The sequence below is a fragment of the Triturus cristatus genome, chromosome 8, assembly GCF_964204655.1.
Source record: "Triturus cristatus chromosome 8, aTriCri1.1, whole genome shotgun sequence".
NCBI lineage: Eukaryota > Metazoa > Chordata > Amphibia > Caudata > Salamandridae > Triturus > Triturus cristatus.
Genome location: NC_140591.1, coordinates 402,890,503 through 402,908,731, shown reverse-complemented (window position 1 = coordinate 402,908,731; position 18,229 = coordinate 402,890,503). Strand labels below are relative to the sequence as shown.

The window sequence follows — 18,229 nt, the reverse complement described above, 5'->3', positions numbered from 1 at the left end:
CCAGTCTCCGGCCGCTTCGGGGCGATCAAAAAAGTGCGTGCGACCCTCTACCTCCACTCGCAGCTTGGCTGGGAAGAGCATTGCGTATTTAAGGTTCAAGTCCCGAAGACGGCGCTTGACGCCTTGGAAGCTCAGTCTCTGCTTCTGGACCGCTGGGGTGAAATCCGGATAAAAGTTCACCTCCATGTTGTCAAGCTTAACCGGCCCCAACAGTCTGGAGGCTTGCAGGATAGCGTCTCTATCCCGAAAGTTGAAAATCCGGGCAATGAGGGGCCGCGGAGGGGCTCCGACCTTCGGCCTTCCCCCGGGAACCCTGTGGGCCCGCTCCACCGCGAAGAATTTACTCAGCCCCCGTGGCTGGAGATGGGTAGCGATCAGGTCCTCCACAAATAGGTCCGCCGCCGCTTCCTCCCGTCCCTCGGGTACTCCGATGATGCGGATGTTGTTTCTCCGGGCCCGACTCTCGGAGTCCTCCAGGCGCCGATCCATAAGCGCGCTTGCCTGACTAAGCCGGCGCACCTCTGTTTGTAGCGCCGCCACATCAGTAGTAAGGCCCGATGCGGTGTGGGCCAAAGAATCAACTCGGTCGTTGGTCTTGGAAAGATCGGCCCTCACCAGGCCAACATCCACGAGGACTGAGTCGATCTTCTGTGCCAGTGTGTCGAACCGCTGGCCTACCGAGGCCTTCATCTCGGCAATGGCGCCCATGACATCCCGCAGAGTCAGATCCGTGGGCAGGTCCGGGGCATCAGGAGGGTCCTCAGGGGATTTGTGCGGTCCCCCGGGAGATCCCTTCTGGAGGGTATAGCGGTCCATACTGTTGGCCTGATGGGTGGTGCCACGCCGGGTCGGCTTGGTCTTTGCCCGGTCTCCATCTTGTTTGGTGGCCATGGCCACTAGTCTCCCTGTCGCACCAGTCACGCCATGAAGCGCAGGCAATCAGGGCCACAAGCTCCGGGGGGGGCCACCCCCGATCGGCGGGGTGGGTCACAGCCGGTGGGCAGGCCAAGTCTCCCAGCGAGACCACACCAACACAAAGAGCCCCGCGACCCAACCCTGCAGTGATTGCAAGGGGGTGCGAAAGCGAAAGCGCGGGGTGCGCGACTCGCCAGGCCCGGCCCGCAGCTGTTGTTCACTTTGTCACTGGGTCACCCCTCAGCGCAAATCCGGGGTCTGGCGAGGAGAAGGCCGCAGACTTCAATCGGTGCTCACTCCGGTGTCCGAGGTCCGATTTGACAACGGGAAACGGGTGCCACCTCAGCTCAGGCTCACCAACACATTCCCCTCATCCGAGACAGGATAAATTCAGGATAGTCGTGGGAGGTTGCGGAGGTCCTCGAGAGCCTCGCACCTACGCGGCCATCTTGGTTGCGCGCTAGGCTCCTCCTCCCGATTGAACAAAGAATTGATTAGTTTTGTGAAACTAAATAAGTTGTATTAATCAACAATATTTTATGTATCCTACATCTGTTCTGTATACTCATCAAAACCAATAAAGAAAAAAAAAATATATATATATATATATATATATACATATATCTATATATATTCACTGAAAAAACCATAGGTTTCAGGGGCGTTATAGTTAGCTGGACTTTTCACTCGTACAAAACCATTGAAATTCCCCCGTTATAGTTAGTTCAGCTAACTATAACTCGCGCGCCCGCAATGCACTGCTGATGACGTCACATATTACATCACTCATGACATGGTCAGTGACATCACTCATGACATCCCTCATGACATCTCAAATGACATCACTGATGACATCATCCAGTGGACGTGTGTTTTTCTGAAAATTACATATGTTTTATATATGTATATCTCAAGGTCGATGGAAGAATAAATGGGTATATAAGTGTCTAAATGGATGATTTGTTTTTGAAAAATTGATTGTATAACTAACTGATTAGGTGTATCTTAGTGAATACATGGCTTAGTGGGTAATGTTTAAATATGTAAGTATCAGTCTCTCACTTTGTGTATAAGTGGCTGCATGGGTTGGTGAGTAGCTATATGAGTGTCTATATAGGTTATTAGTTGGTTTTTTGAGTATCAGTATGAGTGTCTGTATGGTTCGGTGGGGGTATTACGTAGTGCATAGGTGCATGAATGAGTGACTCACTGTTTGTATGTGTTGAAGACAGCATGTGTGCAGGACTGTATGGGTGGATGAGTGTGTGCATGGGTGTGTTAGTGAGTGAATGACTGTCTCAATAGTGTCTTTATGAGTAACTACATATGTTTTAAACTAGTATATGTGACTATTGGTGTATATAAGGAGGATATGTGAGAGTGAGAGATTGAAAGAGTTCCTGTATGAATAAGTATGTGTTTCTATAAGTGATTGTTTAAAAGACTAAGTATGTGTAAGTTTCTGTAGAAGTAAGTGCGATGGTCTGTGTATAACTGTATATGCAAGTAAATGGATGTTTGATTCTTTATTAGCATGAGTGACTATGTATGTGAGTAACTCTATGGATGAGTGGCGTTGTGTAACAGGATGTATAGGTGTATGAGTACATATGATGAGTGAGTACATGTATGAGTGACTGTATAGGACTGTTGGTGAATGAGTGGATGTGTTTGTGGATCTTAGAATTACTGAATAGGTTGTAGTAACTGGTATTGCTATGTCCATTGTTTTGAAAATTTTAGTTTCTATTTTTGAATGTGTGTATCAAAGGTTATATTAGGGGGAGAGGAGGTTTGCCACTCTATCACAAGGATGATGTCATCAGTGATGTCATTTGAGATGTCATCAGTGATGTCATGAGTGATGTCACTGACCATGTCATGAGTGATGTAATATGTGACGTCATCAGCAGTGCATTGCGGGCGTGCGAGTTATAGTTAGCTGAACTAACTATAACGGGGGAATTTCAATGGTTTTGTACGAGTGAAAAGTCCAGCTAACTATAACGCCCCTGAAAGCTATGTTTTTTTCAGTGAATTTCTAAGGTTTTTTAAATGCTAATACCTAACTATAATGTGCCTGAAACCTATGTTTTTTTCAGTGAATTTCAAAGGATTTTTAAATGCTAATTTCTAACTATGCCTACAGAGATAGGACATGTGAAGAAAGAAGAAAAAACGCACAGAAAGAAAAAAATGAAACGCAGAAAGAAGCAACAGAAGTCCTCAAAGACGAAGAAAAGTGCAGGAAGAAGGATAACGTGCAGAAAGAACAAACAGAAGAGCAGAAAGAAGCCTTGTTGCAAAATCATCCTGTACCCTCAACTTTTTCAGACGGATACTGGTGGTAACTGAGTCTGACTAACCAGTCCTAGAGCCAGTGCTATGTTAAAAGACACTCAGAATACAGTGAAAACACCTACATACACTAGGGAACACTATGCGTTGGGGTCCCCATGTGATCAGCATGACCTCCTCTGTAAGCCCCTAGGATATAATAGGGCAGGGGATTAAAACTACCTCTTAAAACGCGCCACAGGGCGTGTTTGCACACCTCACCTCAGGCCCCGTCCCCTCACTTCCCCACTGTGTAAACACGCCCTGTGGCCGTTTTAAGTTGGGAGATTAAGTCCCCTTGAATCCTGAGGGTCCCTAGGGTCCAACTAGACCACCAGGTACCTCCAGTAAGCGCCACAGAGCTGCGTTGCAGAGAGATGTAAAAAGGGACACGGCCTAGACCACCTCTCTGCAACGCAGCGCAGTGGCGCTTACTGGAAGCACCTGGTGGGCTAGTTGGCCCCCAGGGTCCCTTAGGATTGAAGGGGAATTATTTCCCCAACTTAAAACTCGCCACAGGGCTTGTTTGCAGAGTGCTGCAAGGAGGGGGCGTGGCCTCCGGCGCGATGCCGGTCCTTTATTTTTTTTATTTTTTTAAGAAGGAGGGCTGTGTGGCCCCCCTTCTTTTTCTAATTTACTGGCCCTGGGGACCCCATCCCCCAGGGCCTGCTCCCTAATTTTTTTTGTTGAAAAACATACATTTGGCCCTCCCAAGGCCTTAATCGACCCCGAGGACCCCAACCCCCGGGTCATGGCCTTTTTTTTTTATTCTTTAGGAGGGGTCTGCGTGGCCCCCCTCCTCAGGCCACTTATGGCCACTTATGGCCCCGGGGACCCCATCCCCGAGGCCGGCCTTTGTTTTTTATTATTTAAAAAATATATATATTTATAGAAACACCTAGGAAATGCTGGACAAACCGTATGTACCTATCACCATGACGATTTGCGTGATATTCATTAAAAGGCGACTATGCATAGAATGAATCCACATGGAATGTATTTACACTGCTAGTGAAGCTCTGACGTGTCTGACGCCCTACCGTGCCTAATCCCGGCGCCCCCGCCGGTAGGTACTCTCCAAGTAGACACCCTTGTTGTTTATTTATACAAACATGGGTAGCTATAGACGGGCACATTTAATATACATGCACACCAAGCCATTCAAAGGGGATTCGACAAAAATTCGACCAAACTATGCAAGAAACCCCCCTCACGGTTAATAAAATACACATCCACCGCCGGATGTGTAATACTTTTTATTTTACTCTCTGGAAAGGAGACGAACCTCACTTGAGAGTCACAGCGTGCTCCGGGCTGAGCCCAATGCTGTGTTACACCCACCAGTGCCCGCCGAGTGCCTCACACCTCTGTTTTGTATTCCACCAGCTAGTGCGTATGCTATGACACTCTCTAGCCCATGTGCACTGTAACACCACCCCATGAAAATGTCATGCCACACTTGCCTTCGCACGGGTTATATTGCCCCATCTAACGTGCCTTCCTCGATGCCTATGTCATAACGCACAGCGCTATGCCATACATATTACAATCTGGGATCCATATCTTTGTCACAGTGCATATGCAACGTTACACTCCCCAGCACATATTTTATATTACAACTTTAGAGACTAGTTAGGTTACACAACACTGCCCTGTGCATATTACACTCCAAGGCGCATATCGCATAGCACGCGCTAGAGCCTGTGCTATCTCGCACTCTCCAATGAATCTGTCATTGCGCACAATGTATTGCATATTATATTTCACGCCCCGGTTTATCTTATATCACACTTTTTGGTGCATAGTTTATACCATATACTATATCTAGTTTTCATTTTCAATCGTGCTCTCAGGACTATGTTCTATATAACACTGCGTCCACCTACCCTTTTCACGGGCATTACATTTTGCGATGGGGGTCGAGGGTCAGGGGGTGTTTCTGCCAAGTGAGCCCAGAGTCACAGTCACAAACGTCCTCTTCTTCCTGAATAAAAGTGAGATTATGCTGCATACTTGTTCATATTTTAAGTAGTTCGCACAGACACACATTTTAAAAACAATAAAGTTCCTAATACCCAGCTTCTCTGAACAGTTAGATTGCTGCCCCATCCACCTCCTCCCTATCCTCTGTTGTCTGAATCCATGGACTAGCCTCCTCCCTCCTGCCATGCATGGTCTGATGAGCTGCCACTGCCCTCCATTTAGCATGATGTACCAGTCCACTCCCCCTGCCCTACATTGCCCAATTCTATGGCCCATCATTGACCTCCTGCTTAGCCTCTGTGCTTAGCTTGCTGCCCCTATTCTCCTTCCCCCTGCCCTCCGATGTCTTTATGCATGCCCCTGCTCCATCCTTTTTGCCCACCATGTTCCATGGACCTGCCACTCCTATCTACTCTGAGTGTTCTGTTGAGCTGCCACTCCCCTTCCACCTGCCTAGCATTGTCAGATGACTGTAACCTGTCCCTGTCACCTCCACCCTGCCTGTCCACATGCCATGCCCCTATCCCCTTCCTCCTGTCCTCCATGGTCCATTTTACTGCCACACCCTTCTGCCCTCCCTGGTCTGTTGTGCTGCAACTGCTCCTCCTGCCTGCCCCACGCGGTCTGTTGTGAGGCCCCTCCCCCTGAACTCTCTTGTCTGTGCCCAGGTCCTGACCCTCCCTTCTATCCTCCATGGTCCTTTGTGCATGCCCCTGCATCATCCTTCTTGCCCATCATAGCCATTGTGCTGCCACTAACCCTCCCGCTTGCCATGCATGGTCTTCTGTGCTGCCATGGCCCCTCCCACCTTCCCTGTGTGGTCAGCTAGCTGCCCCTGACCCCCTCCCACCTTCCCTCCATGGTCTGTGTGTATGCCATCATAGTCTCACTGTTGCTCTCCATGGTGTGTCTTGTTTCTAGTGCCCATCCTGCCTGACCTCCATGGTCATCTTGCTGCTCCTGCCCTGCCCCCTTGCCCCCAGCCCTCTGTTTCCATGTGCAGACCCCTATTCCCTCCCTCCTGGCTTGTCTGTTCCATTGTAATGCCCCTGATCCATCCCTCCTGCCCTTTATGGTCTGTTATGCAGCTTTCTCTCCTGTCTGTCCATTATGGTCAGCTAGCTACCATTGCCTCTTTCCCCTCTGTTCTCTGTTGTCCATGTGCATGGTCCTGTCCCCTCCCTATTGCTTTCTATGGATTGTTGTGCTGCACTCCCGTCCCACATGCGCTGTGTGGTGTATTGTGTTGCTGCAAACCCTGATGCCTGCCCTGTAGGGTCAGTTTGGTGCACCTCTCCATGTCCCTCCTGTCCTCTGTTATCCGAGTCCATGTTCTTACCCCAATTCCTCCTGCCTACCATGATCCAATGTACCATACTTGTGAACATTTTGAACTTGGTAAGAGGGAGATTTTGAAAAAAAACTGGGGTATTGATTTTCCCCTTTGAGTTACATTGAAAAAGAGGAGATTGTAGACAGGAGACAGATCAAATAAAGCCCATTTGAGCTTAAAAACATTGGACGTTTCCTGGCTGAAACGGGTCTGTTGGCATGTATGGTTGTACTACCACTGCCTCTTCCTTCTGCCCACAATGGTCTATTATATTGCCACAGCCTCTCTTGCCAGTCCTGTATTGTTGGTTTGTTGCCTCTGCCCTCCTTTCCACTGCCCTCCATAGTCTGTTGTGCTGCCACTGCCCTTCCTGCCTGCCCAGTGTGGTCAAATTGTTGCCTCTGCACTCTCCTACCTGCCTTCAATTTTCAGAGTCCGTGCCCCTGGCCTCTGCCTCTCAACAGTATCCCAATGAACAACTAGATTGCTAACATTCTATATTTATTACAAAAGTGTGGAACGCCTGACGTCATCTTGATGTAATCAAAACTGTAATACCTAGAGTATTTCCTTTAGAAATTACATATATGAGAGGGTCTTATTTGCATCAAAATGATGGTTAGTGCTCTCAAAAACTAAAATCAGGACATATTTTCTGAGTTTTCAAATAGCGACAAAGAACTTTTACATTATTTGTAATCTTTATGTTTTTTTATCCAGTTGACCACTTGATTAAATGTTGCACCTAGGGGAGAGGATGTGGTGTTACTTCCAGAGCTGCAGACTTTGCAACTGGGGAACCAGGTTGGATTTTCTGCTTCAGCTCAACATTCTGTGATTCTGGTCAAATCACTTAATCCTCCCATGTCTACAACCAAAATGAATTTGTTCATGTGTGATGTAACCAATGCTCATGTAAAGCACTCCAATACCTGACAAGTCTGCACTATATAAAACTACAAATACACAACAAATAAGTGTTTTGCACACTTCTGTCATTGGGCTACATGTGGGCTATATCTGGGTGATATTTGTGCTGCATTTGGGCTCTTTTGTCTCTGGTGGCCATCTTGGGAGATTTATTTGTTATGAAGTTTCCTAATTTCCTCATTTACTGCAGTCTCTTCAGTAGGAAACGCTTTCAGTGTTTTACTTTGATTCCATCAAGAAGGTATTCAGATATGTCACATATTTGCCATAAATTCTGAATGTTAGCACTCTAGTAGCTCATTAGATCACTGTAGTAAAGCTACTGCTCACCACGGAAGTCTGCTGCTGGTATTAAAAGTGCATGTTTCAGTCTGCATATCAGAATTTTTTAATGAAATAGAAGAGGATTTGAGAAGTCACTCAAAAAGTGCCCTAATATTTCTTTCTTCAGCACTAATCATAATTTCTATGGCAAAATGAACCCCCTCATTGTGTTCCTTTTTAAATTAAATGTTTTAAGTGTTACCACTTTATTCCAATCAAGATGGCTTCAGGTGTGCCATACTTTTGTAATAAGTAAGACTGTTAGCGCTCTAATTGTTCGTTAGAACACTCTGGGACATTCTGTCATTGGGCTATACTTGGGCTACATCTGGGTGATATTTGGGCTACATTTGGGCTCTTTTGTCTCTGGTGGCCTTTTTTTGAGACCTATTTGTTATGATGTTTCCTAATTTCCTCATTTACTACAGTCTCCTCAGTAGGAAATACTTTCAGTTTTTTACTTTGATTCCATCAAGAAGGCATTCAGATGTGTCACACATTTGCCATAAATTCAGAATGTTAGCACTTTAGTTGCTTATTAGATCACCGTAGTAAAGCTACTGCTCAACAGGGAAGTCTGCTGCTGGTATTGAAAGTGCATGTTTCCGTCTGCATGTCTGAATTTTTTAATGAAATAGAAGAGGATTTGAGAAGTCACTCAAAATGTTCCCTAATTTTTCTTTCTGCAGCACTAATCATACTTTCTATGGCAAAATTAACTCTCTCATTTTGTTCCTTTTAAAATTAAATGTTTTAAGAGTTACCACTTTATTCCAACCAAGATGGCTTCAGGTGTGCCATACGTTTGTCATAAGTAGGACTGTTAGCGCTCTAGTTGTTCTTTAGAACACTCTGGGAAGCTGCAGTAGAACACAAAGGAATCAACTGACAGTCTCTGCCCTTGTTGGATGTACATGTTTTACTGAGAATGTCAGACTTCATTCTCACATGACTGAGAAAGATAATGTGAATTTACAGAAAATATGCTCTCAGTTTAGCTTATAGATCACCTTCCAAACCACTGTGGGAAAAGTATGAGAAAATAGTTTTCTCTCAAACATGATTCATGATATCACAGCAGAAGGCTTTTTCACATGGTAAAATCACCTTAGAACACACCACAATTCCTAAAATGAGTATGGTACCATCAACAAACGATTTATAATGTAACTAAAGTCTTAAAACCTTCTATTAACTGCAATGCTTTTTAATGAGGTGCTATCATGTATATTGGTCCCAAGATGGCTGCCAACACTTCTTGGATGAAGTGCTGACAGCCAATCAGATCTCACAATGAGATGTGTGGTTAGGCTCCGCCCAGATATATATGTGATTTTACTTTTGATTTTCTCAGGAACTACTGAACGGGTTTACACCATTTAAGCAAAAGGCACGAGTCTGAACTGAGGACTACCTCTTTGCCAAATTTGGTGTAATTCCGTTCAGCACTTCGGGCTGTAGCTGCGTCAACAGGTCCTATGGGAAAATGCATGGGGAAAACGCGTTTTGGGACCCCCCTTTTTTCTCGGCCCCCGCTTGACGAATCACCGTGAAATTTTCAGGATAGGAGCGGACCGGAGCTGGCCAAAAGTTTGGAAACGTTCGCGAAAATTCATCAATCGACGCCAACGTTATTCCACATAGAATGTTGCGGATTTCCTATGGAAAATAGGTCCTAACTATAACATATATTCACTGAAAAAAACATAGGTTTCACACACGTTATAGTTAGGAATTTGCATTTAAAAAACCTTGCAAATTCACTTCAAAAACCATAGGTTTCACACATGTTATAGTTAGGTGGATATTTCACTCGTAAAAAAACAATGAAATTCCCCCGTTATAGCTAGTTCAGATAACTATAACTCGCGTGCCCGCAATCCACTGCTGATGACGTCACATATTACATCACTCATGACATGGTCAGTGACATCACTCATGACATCACTGATGACATCAACCTTGTGATAGAGTGGCGGTCACGCGAGTTATAGTTATCTGAACTAACTATAACGGGGGAATTTCATTGGTTTTTTACGAGTGAAATATTCACCTAACTATAACATGTGTGAAACCTATGGTTTTTTAAGTGAATTTGCAAAGTTTTTTAAATGCAAATTCCTAACTATAACGTGTGTGAAACCTATGGTTTTTTCAGTGAATTTGTACGGTTTTTCAAATGCTAAGTTATGTATGTATTATTATGTTTTTTATATATTTATTTTACAATAAACTACGTATTACATTTTTTTCTCTTTTTTTTGGTTTTTCACCGTGCGCGCACGGTGCACGCACCCCCGCGATTTAAAAAAAAAAAAACAATTTAAAAAAATGTTCTGCCTTCGGGGTCCTTCAGGGAGCCCCTGACAAAGGCTAGGGGGTCAGGAACTCTCTACCCTGCCCCCTTTTCACGTTCGCCACCTTCCTTTTTCACTCTCGCACTGAAAACAAACAAAATGGCGGCCGACACTTCCTGATTTCGACCAATTCGAACGTTGACTAACATGTAACCACCAATCAGAATTACGCTCGCGCACGTTTGGGTGCTCACACGGTGCTCGCACGGTGTGCGCACGGTGCGCGGCTATAGATATGTATGTGCTTTTAACTGCAATTTTCTCAGGAACTACTGAACAGATTGACTCCATATATGCAAAAGAGGACTACCTCTCTGCCAAATTTCAAGTAATTCTGTTCAGCCGTTCGGGCTGTACCTTCGACTAAAGGTCCTATGGGAAAATGCATGGGGAAAACGCGTTTTGGGACCCCCCTTTTTTCTCGGCCCCCGCTTGACGAATTCCCCCGAGACTTTCAGGGTAGGAGCTGAGCGGAGCACCCCATTAGTTTTGAAAATTTCGCGAGGATTCGTCAACCGGCACCAAAGTTATTCAAAATAGAATTTTCAGATTTCCTATGGAAACACGGTCCTAACTATAACTATCTACTGGCGACCGCCAGTAGATAATATATATGTTGAACCACGGTTAGATGACTTCCCAGATACTTACCATGATGTAAATTGTTTGGTGGAGCATACACTTCGGAAATTAGACATTAATTGATGATGCAACATTTTCTGGTTCTTTTTGTATCCTTATTGCACTCAATGTACAGATTTACAAAACTGCCAATACAAATATCTTTTAATAATAATAATTGAAAAAAAAAAGGTTTGGGGGAAAAAACTAGGACATAAAACAAAATCTTTATGAGAATTTCTTCACAGCCAGATTACCACAACTCACAACAAAATGACTGTGAGTTGAGGCACTGTGGTAGTTTGTGGCCAAGTGGTGTGACCCCCCCATCTCAAGTGTCTTAAAAACAGTCTAAATGCTATTCACTGGGGAAGGTAAGAAGCACTGTGACACATCTTCCCTCACCTAGGACTCCCACACAAAGTTCAAGCTAGCATCCCTCTTGTCCTATCAAAATTGGACTACACTAATGGTCTGTATCACAGCTCATCTTTATCAACTATGAGAAGACTTCAAAAAATTCAGACCGCTGCTGCTAGAATCCTTCTACATATAAAGCCACAAGCACACATGCCTCCTGCTTTGAGGGGGGGACACCGGTTATCAGTTGCCAGAAGATCATCCCTGAAGCTACTTTGTATCACCCACAAAGCAATGCATGGCAAAGGACCACTCTTCATCAGGGAGAAAATCAACAAATACATACTACAAAGGAACCTACCCTTAAGAATGACTCCCCACCTCACAATTCCTACATACAAGAAAATAAACATGAGTGGAACATCTTTCTCTGTTCAGGCAGCCAAACTATGGAATTCCCAACGCACAAACATAAGATCTACAGACAGCCATCGCTACTTCCGAAGATTAGTCAAAAGCTGTCTCTTGCCCACATGACAACTATACTCATAACTACCACAACAGTATACTCAGACATGACAAACAATATTTCTCATGGTATGGAAAAGGGCTCTTGTTGTACAAGAACAAATCATTGTACTTTGAACTTGCTCTAAACAAATATAGTTATACAAGGGGAAAATGATATATTACACCACAGGATACACGTATATATCAGACCATGCTTCTATGTACAAATAGATGCATATATAAAGGTTTATGCCTGCTTCTAATAACTACAATAAGTGGCATGTGTATATTTATGCATATAATAAGTTAATTACTGTTATTCTAAACCATAAAAAATGTACCATATGGTAAATGCGCCTCATTTCCTTGTCAGGTCTCATAAGCGCTATAAAAATACATTTACAATTACAAAATGGGAAAAAATGTTGATTTCTTAAAACCCCACCATTCTTTTAACATCTCAGATATCTGAACAGAGTTTGACCAAAATTGAACAGTTGCATAACATTTCTGGTGGATGGCTGAAAGTTTTTTTTTTCCTTCAAATTATGCTTGTGGTAAAACCTGATTTAATTTTATAGGCTCTCAAGTGACACTAGACCCTTGCAGTCAATGTGTCCTGTAATGTTATTTTCACGCATAAAGAGAGTGCTGCCTTCGATCCAATTTGTTAATGTTTATCCATTGTTTGCAGATGTTTCATGAGCACACAGACATGTTCAATGACACTGCGAAATCCGACCCCAAAGGTGCTGCTTGTTCTTCTTTGGCTAGAAAGTAAATGTAATGTAGTGCTATTTTTTTTATAAACCGTGGGAAATCCTGAAGTTTATGCATGGTTTCAAAATTAAAAACGAGGTATCAGAAAAGTGCAAAACATAATATTCACTAGAGTATTATGAAAGTCTGTTTACTTAGTTGTTCATATAGAATGCATTATATTTTTTAAATTCTGTGGTAGTTGTGAAAAATATAATCACATTTTGACACTGCCTTGTGATCTTCGCATCGCAGGACAGCCCTGAAAATTGTACCATATTGCTTAAATAACTTCATTTCTTTGTATTCCTTAACAGGCTTTATCAACTACTGATGCTACTGTGTATGTTACATTACTAAAAATGAAATCAAGTTTGGCCTATGATAACATAGGCTATGAAGGAAGCCAAGAGCATCTTTTCACTCCGCCCCCCAGCACCAGTACTGTAGTGGTTGCCATCTTAGGCATGACCTGTCAGTCTTGTGTTGAGTGTATAGATGGCAGGATTTCCAAAGTGAATGGAATTGTGAATTTAAAGATATCCCTTGAACAAAACAATGCAGTGATAACATATTTGCCATCGGAAATAAGCCCCCAAAATATTTGCCTGGAAATAGAAGACATGGGTTTTGAAGCTAAAATTGTAGAAGGAGCAGAGTCTGGCTCGTCGAGAGACGTCTCACCTTTGACCTCGAGCAGTGGTGAATCATTAATCAAGATACGAGTGAAAGGTATGACGTGTCAATCATGTGTCAATTCTATTGAAAGCAAGATTGGTAAATTACAGGGTGTTCTGAAAATCAAAGTGTCACTCAGTAGCCAAGAAGCAGTCATTACTTACCAGCCTCATCTTATTCAGCCAGAAAACCTTAGGAACTACATTGAAAATATGGGTTTTGAGGCCACCATAAAGACCAAACCAGACCCGGTAAATCTTGGAACTATTGATGTTGACCTCTTACAGAAGAAAAGCTTTAAGAACAACCCTGATGGACTTCAAAACATCAACTTCAATGGAGAGCCTGGTGCTCAGAAACTGAATAGCATAACAGCTATAACACTTGGCTTAGAAGGAATGCATTGCAAATCTTGTGTGCTTAACATTGAAGGGAATATCTCTCATCTTCCTGGAATTCAAAGCATCAAAGTGTGTCTTGAGGGGAAAAATGCAGTGGTGCATTTCTGTCCAGGCATCATTACTGAGCAATCCCTAAAACAAGCTATTGAGGCCCTACCACCAGGTGATTTCAAAGTGACTCTCCCAAGAAACATTCAGGGTAATTTAGAGACTCTCTCGTCAAGAACTCCATTTCATTCATTGTCCCGGACTTCAGTAGACCAAGCACAAGGGACGAGCAGTAGAGCTGTGATCACAATCAGAGGGATGACCTGCAACTCCTGCGTATCATCAATAGAAGGCATGATCTCTCAAAGGAAAGGAGTGCATCTGGTATCTGTGTCTTTGGAGGAAGGCACTGGCACTTTTCTATATGATTCAAGTCAAACTAATGCTGAAGACTTAAGAGCTGCAGTGGAAGACATGGGGTTTGATGCTTCCCTGGATTCTGGTATGTATTTAGTACTTACAAAGGTCAAAACGTATTTTGTTTGCTTCTCGGATTGATGTGTCCCTACATTGATGTTATGTTATGTTTAATCTCCTCTCTTAACTTTAGGATAAACAGGACTACAACATCTCACAATCATCTTGATTAAGTGAAAAACATCTTATAACTACATGACCCTTTTGCAATTTGTATAGTAACCAATGTTCACCATCCCATCACCCAGCAGCGCAGCCCATCCCACCAATTCTAATTGCAATTGGATGCACATATCCAGGCAAGCAGTCTCTTGGCAGCTACCTGGATTCAGTACCCAATTCTATATTGGTTTTAGGATTGTCTTCAACTGAGAGCTATGACCATATGACCCTACTAAATACTTCCTCCCTCTCTCCTCAATGTCCTAGGTATAGTACTATTTTATTAGACAAATACAATTAGGCTTAATCTAATTTTCAGTTAGAAACCGAGAGACCTGCTTTCTGGTACAAGACAGAACACATAGGCATTATTACGAATAGCACATGCCTTACGCTGGATTGAATTTTAACCATTTGCCAATCTCACCAGAAGCCATGCAAAGTGCATTTACTGCAGTGCCCGGTAAAAACAATTAAAGGCTGCAAGGGAAGTCAGTTGAGCTAAAAAAGACACTTTCACCACCAAACCCGAAGTACTGTTGTCTGCCCTCTCACAGGTGCCAATTACTCTAATTGTGGAAATAGTTGAGTAATTTCATTATTAAAGTATCCACAGGTCATTTCACATTCCACCCCTTCTAGATGAGTGATACAGATTATTACAGACTGCACAACATAAGCCTCACCACAAGGAACATTATCAAAAACAATACTCAACTACCCTGTGCCATCTACAAAAACACTTTTAACCTACACTGTAGATGTTTGTCCTTAATCTGAGCATGGACCACTGATGATGTTGGGGTGTAATCTATTGTGTTTGTTTGTAATCCTTATTTTACCTGATAAGATCTATCAGCATAAAGTTTCTTCTACATTTAAATTGCAACTATATAGACTAAGACCCATCATGTACAGTGTTATGAGAAGACCAATCTGCAGTTTCTGCTTCAGATAAATCAAGTTATATATTGTATAACTAATAATTAGGAAACATCATCATGTTTATTTCATCCACAATGTACTTATAGCTTCTCTGTTTGGCATATTGAGCAGGCTGGTGCATGACCGAAGAGTTTAAATTCCCTTGGTTCAAACCACTCATTAATCTTCAGGCAAACCCATTGTAAACTGCAAATTACTCCTTTAGCTTTAATGTGACTGCTACAACCATGTTTTCTTGCTCATGGCTAAGGAATTGCCTGTCTATTGTGTTTACAGCCTCTGTTTAACAGCTTGGCTCCTGAGACAAGAAGGTATTGATTTGCTTGCTCAGCCAAAAAAGTTTACATTCTTGTTACATTTGAAGGTTGTTTTTTTCCTTTCCCAGGCTCTCAGAATCAGGTGTCAATGTACTCACTTTGATGTGCATAATCATTTGAAGCTCAATGAAAGCGTCTATGTCAAATGCTATAAATGTATCTTGTATTTTCTTACAAAGTTCACTCCAATACATTTTGCTGTGGGACCCCTTGGTTTGCTCAATCTGTGGTTCATAGATCATTCATTTTTCCTTTATTAACAAACCCTTTCAGACTTTAATTTGTGTGTACACAGATTTTCATTGACATTGGTATGTTTTCATGATTAGGAAACCTGTATCACAAGTCTCCTGATGTGATCTATGCAATTCTGATTTTGGCATGTTAGTCGCGAAAACCATTCTAGATTCTGTTGGAGATTTAGGAACCATCAGACCTATTGGCTTTGGTGGTCGTTGTGGTGGGGGTAATTGCAATAGTGGTAATGGGGTGATATTGGTGGTATAGGTATGGATATAATGATGGTGATGGTAATGGTGGTGTAGTTGGTAATGGTAATGATGTGATTGTAATAGTGCTAATGGTAATGATGTTGATATTATTGGTGGTGGCACTTGTGGTTGTGATAATGGTGATGGTGGTAGTGATGGTAGTCATTGATGCCTTAGTCCTGTAAGCCATCTCACCATCAAGTCACAGCATTGTTAATTGTGGTTTATAGGTTTAGAAATGCTCAGGAAGGTGCTCTCTTTCTTTACACCAGCTGCACGATCCTTGCTAGTTCTGCTAAATATCTTCTCTCAATTGGAGAACAACAACAGTTATATCTTTGCATGCCAGCATGCCTCTTGAGACGTCTGACCGGGTGCAGAAATGTTCATTTGTTTGGATTTGAGTGGAGCAACTCATCTGTTAACTGTGCACAGCCATACAATTGATTTCTGTGGCATGCCAAGTGGAACTAAAGGCTAGTACCTACTCCAAACCCAAGCTTTAAGCTCCTGGCCCCAACATGATTCTTCTAATTGCAGGTTCATGGCTTATCCAGGTTGTTAAAGACCCATGTATCTTGTTAGGTGTTGGTGTACCGTTGCGGATCCACTTGTCACACAACCTTTGCAACTTTGAAAACCATTTTAGTTTCCTACAAAAGTGAAACTCTTGGCTGTGTCACTGGTGAGCTGCTGTTGCTCATTTGCCAGGCTGGGCCTTTGAGGGTTAAAGTCAAGAAATATGTTTGTGTCAGTTAGATACTCTGTAAGCTCATAACCACAAACACTGTGTGAAGTACCTATCTTGACAGTGCTAAATCATTTAGACCAGATACAATATCATTTGTTTTTCATTCATATAGTAAATTTTACTTATTTATTTATTGGCGCAAGTGACATGCCTTTTCTATCAGATTTGTCTTACATAAGGCCATTGGCAATACCCAGCTAGAAGGATCAGATGATCTTTGAGATTTTGCACAAAGACACTGTTTTGTGATGAAGGGTCAGCAAAACATCAACATCAAAGCATCAACAAAGAGAAGTCAACACCAAGAAAGTTACACGTGCCAAAATAAGGCAGTCATTTCCCATTAATGGGGATTCCTAGTCATGTGGCATTAAAGCTGGCATCAGTAATGGGAGCACCCAATCTCATTGTTGGTCGTTGCCTTATGTTTCACTTACATATTTGCACGTTTGTGGTACAGACAGGCTGATCCTCTCCTCATTTCATAATGTAGGTTCTGGCCCCATTGGGGTATTGTTCTCTTGATTGTGTACCCTGTCTTTTAGACCACCTTGCTTTTACAACGTTGGATGAAAATTAGACTTTCATTACAGTGAAGCACACAGCTGCATTCCAGGCACAGTACCAAACCTATTGATAACTACCTCAGTCAGTTCTTGAAATGTTAATTAAATAATAGATTAGCTGATAGTCGATATACGTGAGGTATTCTATATAGATGCCTTTCAACAGTTACTCTGAATTAATGGCATATTGAAGTTCCAAAGTCATTAGGTTTCGTATTGCATTCCTTACTGATTCCACTGCTTTGCTTTATTTCTAGATACCTTGTCCTTTGTCGAGCCTGATGGACCGGGTCCTGGAGCTGTGCTGAAGCCCATATCCCCGACACCGCCTCTCCCTGGATTGAAAGTCCGTGATCCTGGATTTTCTCAGGACTGCATCATAGATTTCCTCCCTAAGAAAGCACATCCAGATACTTTGAACCTCCCTGGGGCGGTCTTGGCTGAGAAGTGCTTTTTGGAGGTTACTGGTATGACCTGTGCTTCGTGTGTGTCAAATATTGAGAGAAACCTGCTCAAGAAAGATGGTAAGCTATATTATTATGTTATAAATGTGTATAGTGTACCTACTGCCATTGGTATGGCCTCATAGAGCTACTATTGTCATGTATAAAAATATCGACCTGCAACAATCCAGATGCAAGATATCGACTTGCAAAAGATCTTCAAGTTAAGTAGACATCATATCTTGTAGGTGATATTGATTCAAGTCGATATTTAAAAGTCGATGTTGTGGTGCCACACCCAGGATGCCGAAGAACCTTAGTGGACAGAGAGCCCGTTACACTGTGAGGGAGTTCTTGCTTGAATTTCAGTGCAGTCTATGTGCCAAGCATTTTGGTATCATATATGAGTGACTAGAATGGTGCTCTTATGTTCTCCTAGGTTGCTGGGCTTAGTGTTTGATGACAAAAAAGAGGGAGAGATAAAAGGCATTAACTTTACATTAACCGATTGATGTAAATGATTGTATGGGTCTTTATGGAATCCAGCCAGAGCAAAAGAGGGGCCTCCCACAGCGTGGATA

General features: G+C 42.8%; 1 protein-coding gene across 4 annotated transcripts in view; it reads left to right on the top strand.

The window, feature by feature from the left end:
* The window catches only part of ATP7B (ATPase copper transporting beta), a 479,681-nt gene that overhangs the window by 224,899 nt on the left and 236,553 nt on the right, over positions 1-18,229 (top strand). For all 4 annotated transcript variants that reach the window (XM_085621784.1, XM_085621786.1, XM_085621783.1 and 1 more), the window contains 2 exons: positions 12,747-13,998; positions 17,463-17,729. In XM_085621784.1, coding sequence (XP_085477910.1) covers positions 12,747-13,998; positions 17,463-17,729 — 1,519 coding nt within the window. The remainder of the gene's footprint in view (positions 1-12,746; positions 13,999-17,462; positions 17,730-18,229) is intronic.